The 15,573-nt window shown below is 49.0% G+C and overlaps 1 protein-coding gene across 2 annotated transcripts; it reads right to left on the bottom strand.

Moving 5' to 3' along the window:
* Positions 1-2,668: 2,668 nt before the first annotated feature.
* LOC310914764 (mitotic-spindle organizing protein 2B-like) lies at positions 2,669-12,654 on the bottom strand (the record flags this gene model as incomplete). 2 transcript variants are annotated; one of them, XM_083871150.1, is made up of 3 exons in its annotated part: positions 2,669-2,933; positions 12,262-12,416; positions 12,500-12,654. In XM_083871150.1, 3 exons carry the CDS (start codon positions 12,652-12,654, stop codon positions 2,773-2,775), a joined length of 471 nt encoding a protein of 156 aa, XP_083727276.1. The 2 variants fall into 2 exon arrangements, with proteins under 2 accessions (XP_083727276.1, XP_083727275.1); XM_083871149.1 differs by lacking the exon at positions 2,669-2,933 and having other exon boundaries at positions 12,029-12,416.
* Positions 12,655-15,573: the final 2,919 nt, after the last annotated feature.

Raw genomic sequence — 15,573 nt, 5'->3', positions numbered from 1 at the left:
GTTAGAGCGTGGTGCTAATAACGCCAAGGTCGCGGGTTCGACCCCCGTACGGGCCAACCTAGCTTTTCATGTATTTCAATTTTTTTTTTCCCTATCCAGTCTTCTCTTTCTTTGGCAGTGATGGTGCAGGGAAATAGTCTGTAGCAAAACAGGGATCCTGCCTGTGCTGCTCAGCCCTGGCGGATTGCCCACTGAGAGAGCTTCTAGGCTCTCCCCTTGTTTTCCCTACTCCTGATTTTGCAGGTGTTCATTCTAGTTTAAGGATAAACTTCACTGCGTGCTTGTGGCAGATGCACGGGCTCCAGCAGCCCTCCAGACCTGGGACTGACCTCAGCCGTGCCATGGCTGGATTCAGGTGTGTGGCATTAACCATTGCACCTGCTGGTGTTGTGGGAGGGCTGAAGGTCAGACCTCGGCCTGCAAGGTTTATTGTGACCATCTGACAACACATAAGGATCAGCTGGGGTACAGATGGAGCTTTGGTGGACAGGCAGGGCAGTGGAGTCAGCTGTCCTGAGAGAACTGTTGGAATCTCCCACTTGAGTCAGGATGCTGCCCAAGGTCACTCTGCCAAGGTCAAACTTTGCACATTCTGTGTTACCCTTCTAAAATCTTGAGAATTTTGAAGTCACTCAGGTAGTACGAATTCCACTTGACATCACACATCTCTGTGCAAATATTGACAGAGCTTTAATTAGTTTGATTTGCTTATCTGCTTTAACTACTTTATAAAACAAATCTGGTAAAATTATCTGGATTTTATAGCCTCCTTGGCAATGCTACAGTCAACATTGCCCATTTAAACAGTGAATAATTGTCAGAAACCAGGTTTGCACAGAAAGTGCATCAGTCAGTGTCCTGCCCCTGCACCACATTAAGTGCCCTAAGGGAGACAAATGTCCATGTCCCCCACTTTCAGCCACAGTGAGGCTCAGTGTGTAACCCCAGGAGGCACAGACTGTGTCTGTAATCCCAGATAGGTAGATGGGCATTAGATGCCACATGGGCCATCATATCCTTATCTTTCTATTTTTCCATATTTATGGCTCCCTAAAACCACCTTGATCCCTCCTTTTCCCCACTTTTTGTTCCTCTCCTGAACATCCCATAAGCCTCAATCCAAAAATGCTCTTCCCTTGTATCCCATACCACAACCTTTGCCCCTAGCAATGGACCATACAGAAATAGCCTATATGGTGAATAAATTAAGCACCTTTGTAAAAATATGTGGAAGGGCAGTGCCTGCTCCTTCAGGAGTACCTGGTCAAGGACCTTTTTCCATGTGGCAAAGGAAGATAGGAAAGGGAGAAAGTGACCTGCAGAGTGGCCCCATTCACCCTCTGGATGGGAGCCACCTTCTGAGTCCTGGGAGTGGCTGGGATGGAATCTCTAGCACAGTGGAGGTTCCCAGGGCCATTCCACCTTCCCCTGCTTGTCTTCATTCCAGAACATGAGCTTTTAATCCACTAACTTAGTGCTGTCTCATGAGGTAGGAGGGTTCCCTGCACCCCTGGCTGACCCTAACACTCCTCAAAAACACCCCACATCCTGCCCTCTCCCTTCCAGTGCCCCTTCCAGTGTCCTTGGCAACCTCAGGGGACCTACAACCCCCAGGAATTGAGCTGAAGTGCCCCAGAGGACAGCCCCTGCCCCAGGGTGCTGCACCCCAGCCCAGCCCCAAGTCACTGCAGCCCCCAGCAGCTCTATGGAGCCTGGAGGGAACAAGGCTGAGGTTATTGAGAGGGGCTGAATGTGGGGTGGGGGGGTGACAGGGGACAGGGACATGGCTCCAAGAAGGGATGTCAGGGTTGTAGCTGGAGCTCAGCCATGGGATGCAGCTCTGGGTTCTCAGATGGGACTACTCTTGAGCATTGATATTCTAGAATATCAGCCTTCTTTCTTGGGTGCCACTTCCCTCCAGGGCTTGATCCCATGGGACTGTATGAAGCAGATGCCCACAGAGGCCAAAGTCTGCTCTCCTGCCACAGCACTGGGACCACAACTTGTGCCTGGCTACCTCCCCTCAGGCCTCTGAACTCCACTACTTGTTTTACTGAGGGAAGCAGCTGCACTTTGTCATCTTGTCAGAGTAGGAGAAACCCAGACCTTGCAAATCTCATTTTAGCCTGTTAAAACAGGCCTGTGAGAGGTAGATCTTGAGTTTAGGAATCATCATCTAACTCCCAGAGAATGGCGGCACTTTCTCCTAAATAGGGACATGGAATTCATGTCTCAACAGCCCGTGAGCTCCCAGAGCCATTAGGAGACACCTTACTGCCCAGAGACCCTGCATGGTAACATGGTAACCATGCATGGTAACACTTGAGCTCCAAGAAACCTATTTTAAGTACTTCTAAGTGTCTTGCCCAAGGGTGATGGAGTTGTTCCCTCCCTTACCTGGCACAACCTCCTCATCTGACCTGGCTCCTGAGGCAAAGGGGGCTGTAACACTTTGTAAATGAATAATCACATCAGCACCACTGATGTGGTGGACTGAACATGGGATTCTGTCTTGGGAAAGATCAATCTGGTTTCAGATATAGGTGCTAGAATGCTGTAGACAGGCACATGGGGAAATAGGGCAAGCCAAATGCAGGAACATTTCCTAGCAGTCTGCGTGGCCAAAGGAAGCTTTGGAAATAAGAACCAACAGCTCCGTTCCCTGTATTACAAATCATGTTTTTAGGTTAATACATACAACACAAGCAGCTTTAATAAGAACAATTTATATACATTGTCAAGCATGAAAATCCATCAGTTCCAAGGCCTGATTTAGGTACTGGTGCCTCCCCCGCTGCTCTTCCCAGAGGCTGCTGCCTTCTGCACGCGGCTCGCGCTTGGCTGCCGGGGCATCCTCTGGGCAGATCCTTCCCGGCTGCTTCTCTCGGCCAGCATCTGTGACCCACTGACACCAGAGCTGCTTTTATTTCTCCCTGAAGAAACAAACACATCCATTAATTTTCACATCCCAACCCAAGCATCACCGCACAGCAGCTAGCCACAAGTGTTCCTTCAGGAACCATGCAAGAGGCAAATTCCATTAGATCTCATGAACATCTTCAGCATCCAGTGCAGAAAGCAAATTGGTGAATTCAGCCCAACAGGTATTGGTGCCAGGAAACCCAATGAAGTTACAGTAGAAGCATTTTTAATTGTCATGAGGTTTAATCTACAAAGTGACCAGCCACTTTGCTCCAGTCATTCCACACAGGAACAGCAGCATAGCAAACAGCACTGCTGGAACACCAAGAGCTTCCAACACCTCGAGCTGGGATAAGTGAAAGGATGTGCCAGTGTCCACTGGTGTCTGAGACTATTGCCACATCATCAGTTCACACACACTTCTCTCCGTATCACTTCTGTCACTCAGTGAGCAGATTTGGATCTCCTATCATTTTCTGGGGTTTTCAAGAAATCAGTCTACACAGGACTTCCAGATGTTCTTACTGAGTTCAGGAGGTGAGAGTTCCCCTCCTGGAGGCACAGCTGGTGGGCTCTAAGAGGCAGAGTGGGAGCAGGAAGCAACAGTGGGTACAAAGTAGAAGCTGAGGGAAGCAAGGGGCAACAGGATCCTGTCAGAGGAGAGAGTGACTACAAATGTCAGGAGGGGATGAGAGACACTGACTTTTCCTACCACTCCCTTCAGTGAAAAGTAAGACTCACTTTAGGAAAGAGAATAAAAGGAACTCAATGTACAGCTTTTACTAAAGATGGCAACCTCCATGAAGCATCATAAGAATTAGTAATAGCAACAAGAAAACAAATCAGGAATACAGTGGGCTATAGCTACATGCATGCAATTAAAATGAAGAGTGACATTTTGGCAACCATTCACAGTGCAACTTGCACAGTATCAAAAGCTGCTATACACTCTACAGTCTCCACAGACATGGTTTGGAAATCATTATCTTGGATCATGTGCTATGGACAGTGCACAGTTATTTACCAGACCATCCTATCTTCTTGGAGCAGTTCCCTGTCTGGGAACAGGACTCACATCAATACTACCAGTTAACACCTTGATGCACCAGAAAGATAATCTGACAATCATATTCCAACTAGGAGCAGGTGGCCATTATTAATCTGTAAAATTTGGGTGGCACAAAAACCCATTCACTTATCCCAGCCAAGTCAGGTGCTCTTGAAAAACTCTCTCCTTGTCAAGCAGGGCAGTGATGTGCCAGCAGTCACCACCGCACATCAGCCAGCCAGCCTTGCCAGCTGTGTTGTAGCTGAGACACTTTTAGCAGCTTCACTAAAGCAAGTGTTGTTCACAAAAACAAACACACTGTGCAAAGGTAATATGTGATCTCACAGTATTGGAGAGAAAAAGTGGCAGGAATAAAAGCATTATTCACCATGATGCTTTTAGCGATCCTGGATATGTCCTGAGGTGAATGTCCTCCCCCTTCTCACATGCATCTGTCTGCTGAGAGGGCAAGTCCTCAACCCTCATACAACTCCAGCTATGTGCACACACACCTGAGGTACCCCTAAGCACTACTGGAGTCAGGCCCTCGATGTTCTGACCCAGCCAAAATAACTTGGGGAGAAAGAGTCATTTGACTGAAGAGAAGCTGCACTCAAAGCATGTGCCCTCCATCCCCCTAGCCTTGAAATCACAGTAAAATAAACCAGTTAGACTGCATAAATACCCAGAATATTTTTGGAAGCAGCTTGTGCAGGCTCATGTACCAAACAAGGACAGTTTCTGAAGTGTGCAGGGACAGGCATGTTTTGTGCTTCCCTCAGTTACACTATCAGAGATAACAGATTCAATTACCACAAAGCACAAAAGCAGCTCAACGACCATAAACTCTCTGTAATTCAAGTACTGCAGACGAACAAAAAGGTTTCACTGATATTTTCCTTGGTGATTGTCATGGTTGACACTGGCCAAATGCCAGGCACCCATGAAAGCCATTCACTCATCCTCCCATGTTACACCTGGGCAGAGGAGAGAAAATTTAACAAAGGGTTCATGAGTTAAAGACCAGGAGAAAACACTCCAAGGGCAAAACAGGCTCATCTTCAAGATACAAAGTGAGTTTCTCACTAACAAAATCAGAGAAATAAATAAAGGCCTTAAGAAAACTTTTTTCCCCCCCAACCCCTCCCTCCTTCCTACTGACAGCACAGGGAGATAGGGGGTGGGGGTTTTCGTCAGTTCACACCTAAGTTTTCTTCTGCTTGGCTCAGGGAGAGAAGTCATTTCCCTGAGGGACTGATAAGAGGTCCTTACCTTGAATGTGTCTGGCTGCCACAGAATAACTGCAGCCCAAATAGCTACAGAAGCAAAAGACAAGCCAAGAGAGAGACTGATCAAAACCCAAAGATGACCCCAGAAGCAGGAGGTGTTTATCTCCTCAAGAGCCAGGAAGAGTTTGGGAAGAATGGGATGTGCACACAAGCAGTCTAAAGTACCAGAAGGAGAAAGAAACAGTGTCTTGTGTCAAGCAGGAGGCAAGAGAAGATTAACCAGCTTTAGGAAAGAAAAGAACCCCAACCCCAAATATGCTTTCAGAAGTAGAAATTTAAAGCTCTGCTCTTTCAGTTTCCTCTCCACTCTAGTTACCACTTTCCTCAAGGGATCCTTTCCAGCCTCTGAGCAGTAACAAGGACTACAGATTTTTCTCTCATTGGTAAATAAATACATAAATGTCTGTTGGTACATTCACTTTTAGCAGTCAGGAATACCAGGGCTGCAACACTGTCAAGATATCTCCCGCAGTGTATATTGACATCAACCCCACAAACTGTCCTCCTTCTGCAACACAGTTCTCAGATCTTCAAGACTGCTGTCACATCCTCAACATAACCTGGGCTCTTTCCAGAGCTAAAACATCACTCAAGAGCCCAAATCATTCACCCCTCCTGCCCTTCTGATAAATGACTCCCTTCAAGACTGCTCAGCAGAGCTACAGGAGCTTCTCTCCCATCACTGATCAACATGAAACACACCAGCCTTTTCCCTACAAATTCTTACATGTCCCTGGGTGCTCCTCATTTTGTTAGTTTTCACCACCACGCTTGGGATAGCTCATTTTCTCTCTTTCTCTTGCACATAAGATTAAAGAAAGAGAAGACGGGAAAGAAGTCCTTCACTTGTCTCTGAGAGCTCTATCAAGTCTGATTTGTTGAGTGTTTCTTTGGGAGGGTGGAGGGAAAGAATGAATTGTCACTCAGAATTATCATTCAAACTCTTCTCTCATTACTGTGCAACAAAACCTTCCAAAAAGTCTGGTATATACAGTATTCCTCTAAATACCTTTCCTTTCTGTCAGGTTTTGCTTTGCAGAGAATGAAAAAGAGGGGGAAAAAAGCTTGATAATCAGTCTGAAAAGACATATTGAAAAAATTATCCCAGTGTAGCATTTAGCTCGATGTCCAGCAGAGAAGAAAGCTCAGAGGGTCAGGTAACCCTGCAAACCTCCTGCAGGAAAGGGACTTTTTGCAATTTATTCCTGGGATAAGGAAGAACAGATAAAAGCTGTTTGTCTGCTGTTTCTGCTGAAATAAAAAAGTCTACTTTACTACCCATCACCTGTATTTTGAGAAGATCAACATTTATTACTACCTCCTGGGAGAGGAAATGCACAGGAACTTTTAACCAAGGCAACTTCAACCATCCAAGAAAGCACAGCTGAGAAAATTTTTGTCAGTTCTAAAATAACTGAAATAATGATAATTTCTGTACCAGAAGATAATAGAAGTCTATAAATTGAAGTGAGTTGGTTGCCTACAATACGGGGGAAAAAATAATTTTGGAATGTGAGCATGGGAGGAAGGGAGAGGAACAGTGACAACTTCACATCAAGAATGCTCTGTGCACAGAACTCGTCCCATGTATTTACCATGTCCATCATTTTACAAGAAATGAATCAAGGGCTCTATTATTTATGGCAAGAAAAGCTGGAGGGAGTGAGAATTGCACTCTAAGATCCAGAAAGCAACCTAACTGCTCCTCAGTGACTGCAAGAAATACACTCATTGGAGTGGGATTGATGGAGTGCAGGAAAAAACCTGAGTATGAGCAACTAAGTAAGAAAACCATGATCAGGACTCTATTAGTCCTTCAATTAGCCCTATATAAGTCACCCATAGGTTATTCTACAGATCTTTTTTTTCAGAGAAAACATGCAAACCACGAGGTGTCTGGGAATATTTTCAGATTGTCATCACTCAGATCCCATGGAGATATTTAATTTACAATTAAACCATAATAGCCAGTATAACCTGCAGGAAAATTCACTGAATACTGTATAAATCCCAGATTAAATAAATGTAAGATAAATCCTTTGCATCTCCAAGGGGATTCCCTCTGCCATATCAGAGCTTTACACAGAATTCTCCTTGTCAGCATTATCCTTATCTCCTTAATACAGAGGTCTACACTACAAATCCCACATCAGGTTGAACCCTGAGATAACTCAAGGCTGAGTGGAAGAGGAATGCAAAGCAGCTGGCATGGCCAGGCAGCAGCACCCAGGAGTGCTGACAGTCACCACTCCAAAAGCTGGTCACAGCTAAAGACAGAATGCACAAAGGGCAAGAAACAAGTGAGAAAAAGGGATAAACGGGGAAGGATAAAAAAAAATGCAAAGATGGCAAGAAGAACACACAAGAAGGACAAAGTTGGCAAGGAGCTGTGTAATACACAGAGGAGTATTTATGAAACAACTGAACAGCAACAGTTACAATTCTGAGGCCTTGAGTGTATCTAAGTATTTACACAGGAAGAAAGTAGTTAAAAATGCAGGGGCAGAAAAGGACTTGTGATTGTCCACAGCGTATTTTTCCACACAGACCATAAAAAGGTGTGAACCTTTGACAGCACCCATGGCTGGTGATGGGCTCAGTGTTTTTTCCAACAGGCACTGGGGCTTGTGAGAGTTTCCCTGGGCAGGAGAGCATTCTGACCCCTGCTATGCACAACTCCTTTCTTCCTGTGCCAATTAGTTCCTTGTAGCCTTAAAATCCACACACCAAGTGATAGACCCACAAAGGAGACAGATTTTGAAAAGCAAGTTCATGTTAACAACACATTCAGATGAGAAATTAGCTGGGGCAAAGCTTCGGGAAGTAATTTTACGGGAAGACACTCTTTCTGGGGAAGTGGGGAATGTGAAAAAAGAGGTTAGAGTGCAAAGAGAGAGAGAAGCATCAAAAACTAAGATCAGCCTAAAAAAAGAGCAGGGTGTTGACATATGCATGTGTATAGAGAGGTAGAAAACTGCAGGGGAACCAGCAGGGACTTGAGGGTTGGCTGATGGAAACAGAAAACACAGAAACAGTATGTGAGAAAATGGGATACCTAATTACACATATGTCTAGTCTAGGCCAAACTCAACAGGGCTGTCCTTAACAGAACCCTCCCCCTCGTATGCACACAGAAAGGATACCTGGGAAATTCTTTCTATTTCAAACCAGACTTTCCCTCTCAAATGAAATGCTGAGGGACCATTTTGAATGTAGCTTGAATTAAGATGCATCCAGCTAAATATGCCAGATGGATGCTCCAATACCCACACAGAGCAATTTGCAGGCAGCTGTCATGGATTCAGTTACCAGCCAACACAGAATGCCATGGCTGTGTTCTGTGGGGAAATACAGAGCTATTCATTTCAGACTTCCTGATGCTTCATCAAGCACAAAAGCTTAAATAACTACAGGACATCACCCACCACCAATAGTGCTGATCAGAACTGCTGCATCAGCCTTATTTTAGCTGTTTTTAAAAGCCTCCAGGTACCATGATGTGCTGAGAAGCCTAAGCCAGGATCTCATTACTGATACAACTGAAGCAGAGCAGGTTTGGGTGATCTTTGGTGAGACCAGGATTCCTTCAGCCACTTGTCTGCCTTCTGACAGGGGAGAGAGTGCAGGGGCTGAGCTGAAAGGCAAGAAGCAGCTTGAGAAGCTTGCACAGGACAATTGCTGTTCTTGTTACAAGCACAGAGCTTGTGCTGTAACCACACAAACAAGTCCCAGTGGTGCAGAAGAGGCAGCTCCCCTAGCCAAATGCCTGGTCCTGCATTGAAGCTGCACTGTCCTCCTCTTAAATGGAAGCAGCATCTTCCAACAAGAGATTGCAGAGCCAACAGCAGGTAGCACTAAGGTTCCCCTTCTTTACAGCAGCTCCTAAAGGGAAAGGAGGCAAGGCAAGGCAAAGCAAACCCTCCTGCAGAACAGAGCCAGCCCAGAGGCCACCCCCAGACACCCTATTAACACTTACCCAACTCCTGAAGGATGGACTTGGACTGTGCCCAGAATCAGAACGCTCATGAAAGAGAAGTAATTATTTTTCAAGCAGAAGGATAGTAAGTTTAGACCAGGTATTGGGAAGAAATTCTTCCCTGTGAGGGTGGTGAGGCCCTGGCACAGGGTGCCCAGGGAAGCTGTGGCTGCCCCATCCCTCAAAGGGCCCAAAGCCAGGCTGGACAGGGCTTGGAGCAGCAACCTGTTCTAGTGGAAGGTGTCCCTGCCCATGGCAGGAGTGGAATGAGATGAGCTTTAAGGTCCTTTCCAACACAAACCATTCTCCTCTTAAAAGGAGGACTGGACAAAATACATCCTTCATATTAACAGGACTTACCAGCACTTCTTATACTCACAGAAATGAAAACACAGGACTAAAGTTGTGATAAGCCCCTGCTGAGCTTAAATTCTGCCTAAAGCATTTTCTGAGCATTACGTCTTCAGAGATGATTTTATTCACAAAGGAATTAGCTGATGTTAGTGGGTGCTGTGTGACAGCAAAGTCACCTGGGCTGGCAGAAACTAAAAAGAGAAGCTTTCATTCAAAGTGAGTTAGGGTTCTAATTTAACACAAGCTTACAGAAAACAAAAAACCTGACACAGCTGGGAAGACCAAGCCTTCTGACATGGTACAGAAGTGCTGCCCATCAGAATTTGGTCAGAGATGAATGTGAAAAGAAAGAGGAGGGCCTAGTGCCTCTTCATCACCATTACCAAGCAACAGCTTGCAAAGAGGGCAAAATCCAAGCTTAGTATTTAAGGTTTGAGCACATCTGCAGCAAAACTGTGGCTTGATGGGCACAATCTTCCTGTTTCAGCAATTCCAGTGCATCAGCTTGCAGCGAGGACATATTTTAACCTTGGGAAATAAGGCAGCAATCTGCCAAACTGGCTGCTGAAAGCCAAACTAATTCTGGAAATATTTACCACAAGCAACACCATCCTTCCCTGAACTTCACTACACTTTGCCTTTGGTCCAAGGGCTTGTCCCAGAGCACTCCAGGATATCAACATGTCAATTTTAAAGAGATACTACAAAGAGAAAAGCCTAGCTGGACACACTAGGACTGAAATCTGACTCAGACTAGGAGATGCTCTGCTAAAGATGGAGAATGAGAACCAAATTAAGCTCTCAAGACAACTACTAACTCCTGCAATCTCAGCCTCTCTAAGGTACCTGCAGCAGCATGGTAGAAGGCAACAGTTAAGGGCACATCAACTCTACCTTAGGGCTTCTGGCTTTTCCTCTGGAGAAATTTAATGCTGAATAAAAACAAGTGGCCATTGGCCTGTCTCAAACCTGAGCAAGCCCACTGCTAGCTAAAATTAGCTCATTGCAATAGCCCAGTGCTAGAAAAAGAACATCACTTGTTCAGAAAGTACCATTCAAAGAGCATACATGAGAGAAGAAAAATTGTTCAACATTACAGACAGGAACAAAAACCTCAGCAACATTCTTTCATAGCAGCCTGTACTTCACACTTGAAAAAAATCCAAGTGCTGCACCTATCCCATTTTGTTGAGGAAAACATAGAGGTGTCTTCCCTTGCCTCTGTGCATAATCATAGTAACTTCTCAGTCACGTGTGAGGCTGTTCTCTTCACCACAACCACCTTCTCTACACAGAATTCTTAACCAAGAACATCTCCTGAGAAAGGGAAACCTGTTCATGGTGAGTCCAAGGAGTGACCACTTTACCCACACACTCCATTTGGGCTTCAGCAAACTGAGTTCCCCTCAGCTGCTCAAAGAGGGGATTCTCCTTGGGCTCTGCCATTATGAAGGTGCCAGATTGTGGCATAACTCCTTTATCCTGAAACTGACTGCTTTTCAAATTAATCCCCCTCTCAGCTTCATTTCTGACAGGACTTGCAAGCACACCCAAGAAAACAAACATGCCCAACCATCACCAGTGCACTTTTGAGCACAAGAGAAATGAACTTTTCCACTGTGAATCCAGGCTTAGTGACAGCACTTATTTTAGTTACTTCTCTTTAAACCTTTTGGAAGTAATCCACAGAGTTGGCGAGCCAAAAGTCACTTTAGGGAGTAAACAGAAATTTTATTAGAATTGGTTAGGAATAAAATAATTTTTATATATATATATATGTATATGTATATATATGGCACAAGTTCAGGGCTATGGTTGTTACTGTCCATGGAGATTAGAGTAGTAAGGAGAGAGAAATGCAATCAAAAGCAGTAACTGTTTTAGCTGACAGTCCCCCACAGCCTTCTACCTCATCTTCCAACACAAACACCATCTCTAGAGGATGGAAACCGCTGCATGAGCGTTAAGAAGCCACCACGCACATGGGAATAGAGTAAAGGAAGCAACACAGCTCTCCTCCTTTTCGGGGATTCCTCACGGCCCGGAAACTTTTAACTTTTGCTGAGTTATATACAAACAAAGCAGTACTGAATAATATAGTAGATTAAAGGGGTTTTTGCTGTTAAAGGCTTGGCGAGCAGAGCCAGGAGGGCACAAAACGCACAAGTATCGCAGCAACCTCCCGGCGACCCCTCGCTGCCTAAAACCGATGGCAAACAGGGGCCGGGCACCGAGCGGGGCTCGCTCACACCGAGCGGGGCTCGCTCACACCGGGCGGGGCTCGCTCACACCGGGCGGGGCTCGCTCACACCGGGCGGGGCTCGCTCACACCGGGCGGGGCTCGCTCACACCGGGCGGGGCTCGCTCACACCGAGCGGGGCTCGCTCACACCGGGCGGGGCTCGCTCACACCGGGCGGGGCTCGCTCACACCGGGCGGGTCACACCGAGCGCGCCCCCCGTGCGGAGCCGCCCCCCGCGCTGTGCCGAGCGGCCCGCGGGCCCCTTCCCCCGGCGGGCCGGGCCCGGGGCAGCGCCAGGCGCGCTCCAGGCCGCAGCGGCCGCAGTGCAGGCCCGGGGGGCGGCGGGCTCCGGTGCTCGGCGGGGGAACACGCCGGGGAAGGGCCCGGCGCCGCCCCCGGCCCGCCCCGCCCCGGCCCCGCCCGGCGCGTACCTCGGGTGTCGGCGGGGATCGGGACCGGCAGCGCGGCCGGCGCGGCGGGGCCGCCCTCGGGGCCCGGCGGGAGGCGCTGCCCGGCGCACATCGACTTCAGCACCTGGAACACGGCGAGCGGCGCCACGTTCATGCGGAGCAGGTCCAGCAGCACCCTGCGGGGACACACCGGCACCGGCGGCGCCCGTCAGAGGGGGCTCCGGCGGCTCCCGCGGGGGCCGCCCTTCCCGCCGCTCACCGGAACACCTCCGGGTCCAGCCCGCTGCCCGCCGCCTGCGCCAGCTCGAACAGTTCCGCCTCCTCCGCGCTCAGCAGCTGCTTCCGCCGCAGCCGCGTCTCCGCCATCGGCGCCGCTGCCGCCATTCCCGCCATTCCCGCCGTGCCCTCCGACATGGCTGCGGGGCCCCGCCCCCTGCAGGCCCCGCCCACATCGGGCACCGCCCACACGCTGGCCCCGCCCCCCGCCCGGCCCTGCTGCTCCCGGCGCGGCCGGCAGGGGGCAGCCCCGGCCCCGGCCTGGCGCTGCCGCAGCGCCCGCGTAGCGACAGCGCCCGGGGTGCGGGGCCCGGGGTGCGGGGCCCGGTGTCCCGTATCCGCCCCGCTGCCCTCCGCGCTCGCCGTGCGCCCCCCCCGCTGCCTCAGATCAGGGCAGGAGCCAGCAAAGGGCAGTGCGGCACCTCGGGGTGCGGAGATGCCGTGGGGCCCCGCGGAGCTACAGAAAACCCGCGTTCTCCTCCCCAGCTTCCCCTGGGCCGGGCAGCAGCTGCCCCCAACGCGCTGCAGTCCCCAAGCCCAGAGAGCACCTGGCCTTGCACGGGGAAGGAAACTGGAAATTTGGGTCTTGAGTCGCACCGTGCCGAAGAGCTGTCAAACTGAGATTGAAATTCCTCTATCTAAATGGAAATGAGCTGTTGCCACCAGGGAGGGATGGTCCGTGGCTGCTGTCCCCAGCCCAGCACACACAGGCCCTGGAGCTGTGCTGTTAATGGAGAGCTGTGAACCCCCAGCACTGCCCATGAGAGACCCCATCCCATCCCTACACCACTGGAGACAGATGCTCCAACTCCACATCCCAAGCAACCCATGAGTCTGTCAAAAGGTGACCTCACCGCCCTGCATCACACCTGGGATGTTTTGGGGAGGGACACAGCCACACCACTAGCAAGGCACTGTGATGGTCTCACCTGGAAGATCACAGAATCCCAGGTTTGGGTTAGAAGGTCAAGTAAGTCCAACCTCCTGTTGTGAGCAGGGGCATCTTCAATTAGATCGGGTTGCTCCAAGCCCCATCCTTGGGGAATGAATGTTTCCACACATGGGACTTCCACTCTAAGCAACCTGTATCAGAGTTTTACCATCCATACTGCAAATACTTCTTGTATCTAATCTAAATCAGTGTTCCTTTAGCTTAAAACAATCTCCCCTTCTATGTGCCTGACCACACTGGTTTGGAGACAGGCCTCCAAAACTGCAAGGAAAAGGAGAGAACTGCTCACAGGTGTAGACTCAAAATTAAGTGCAGAGATGTCTTGGGACAATTTCCAAACAGGACACCAGGAGCAAGTAAGTGGTTTGGAAGGATGTTGGGAACCATACTGAAGGGACTGAGTGAGGGTGGTCTTCAAGTCAGAAGTTGAAACTTGTCCTTTGGGTCAAACATTTGGTCTTTAGGAAAAGAGAAGAAGCATTCAGCTGGGCCATGTCTGTGCCCAGTGTGCTATGTGCTACCCTGCACATTCCACTGGCAGCCTGAAAGCATCAGGAGCAAATTTCTCTTTGCTCTAAACTCTGGCAGTTGAGCTGTTGAGTTATCTGATCCTCCTGTAGATTGCTGTGGTTGGAGGCAAAACACAGGGCACAGCATTCTCAGAGATACTCAAGTAACATAAGCATCCCTGCTAGGGCTGGAGTTTCAAACTAATCACTGGGTTTGGCTTCAAGGAACTCCAGACCAAAGGGCAGGAAGGGAGCATGGATGACAATGTGAGGGTTTAACCCAGTCCACAAGGATCAGCTGCTGGTTCTCTCCGACCTCTGAGCTACTCAGGAGCCTTGGTGACTTGTGCTGGGATGGCTGACATGGGGCTTGGCACTAACCACAGGGATTCATTTCTAGCAGGTGGGAGACATTAGGGACAGAATTCAGTGAACATACCCCAGCTTCCCAGGTGGGCAAATTCCAATTCTACCCTCTTACCAGTCTTTCATCCTTCTCAGTTGCCTCATTCCTGCAAAACTACATATTGTCATAGAATCATAGAATGCTCTGGGTTGGAAAGGACCTTAAAGCTCATCTTGTTCCAATATCCTGCTATGAGCAGAGACACTTTCCCCTATCCCAGGCTGCTCCAAGCCCCATGCATCCTGGCCTGGAACACTTCCAGGGATGGGGCAGCCAGAGCTGCTCTGGGCAACCTGTGCCAGGGCCTCACCACCCTCACAGCCAAGAATTTCTTCTTATCTCATCTAAACCTGCCCTCTTTTTAAAACCATTCCCCTTTGTCCTGTCATTCCAGGCCCTTGTCCAAAGTCCCTCTCCAGCTCTCTTGGAGACTCTGAGGGCACCAGAAGGGGCTTTAAGGTCTCCCTGGAATCTTGTCCTCTCCAGGCTTAACAGCCTGAATTCCTTCAGCCTGTCTTCATGGGAGACAGCCCAGTGAGCATCACTGTGGTCAGTGAAGTTCTGTGCAGGAGTAACACAGCCCCAGGTGACCCACAACCAGGCAGAGTGGCAGGAGGCCAGGGCTGCACCAGCTCAGCCCCAGCACCATGCATGAGCTGTTCCCAGCAGTGCTAATCCAATTACAAAACAAACTTCCTTCCTCCATTATCAGGACCTGCAGTATGCTAAACCAGCCCAGCGATTACAGAGGGCTTAGTGAGGGACTGGCGATCAGGCAATGAATGACAGAGCTGTTTCAAGTACGGGGAGGAGGGGGACACAGCACAGGCAGTTGGGAGGACACGGGGGATTGCTGGGACAAGGGGATTAGGAATTACTACAAACAAAGGTCTTTGGTCTAACTTTCTGTTCCCAACAGGGTTAACCTTAAAGCCACATAAGGTTGTTCATGCTCTTGCCCCTCCTGGGGATAAGCATCCTCATGAATGGCGATCCCCGTCACCTCTCTAGCCCTGCTCCATGTCTGCCCTCACCCACCCCATTCCCAAACAATGCTCACTTCAGTCCCAGGATGCCAAAGGCAGCACTATAATACCCTTTCTAGAGAAATTCAGTTCAAATTTCCCACCGCTGAGGATGCTGGAACTGGAGTCATGTATTTTTGGTGGTCAGGACAAAGGAGTTATTTC

This window comes from Zosterops lateralis (assembly GCF_965231275.1).
Source record: "Zosterops lateralis genome assembly, chromosome: 13".
NCBI classification, from domain to species: Eukaryota; Metazoa; Chordata; class Aves; order Passeriformes; family Zosteropidae; genus Zosterops; species Zosterops lateralis.
The sequence above is the reverse complement of the archived record's forward strand: the minus strand, read 5'-3'. Positions and strand labels throughout refer to the sequence as shown.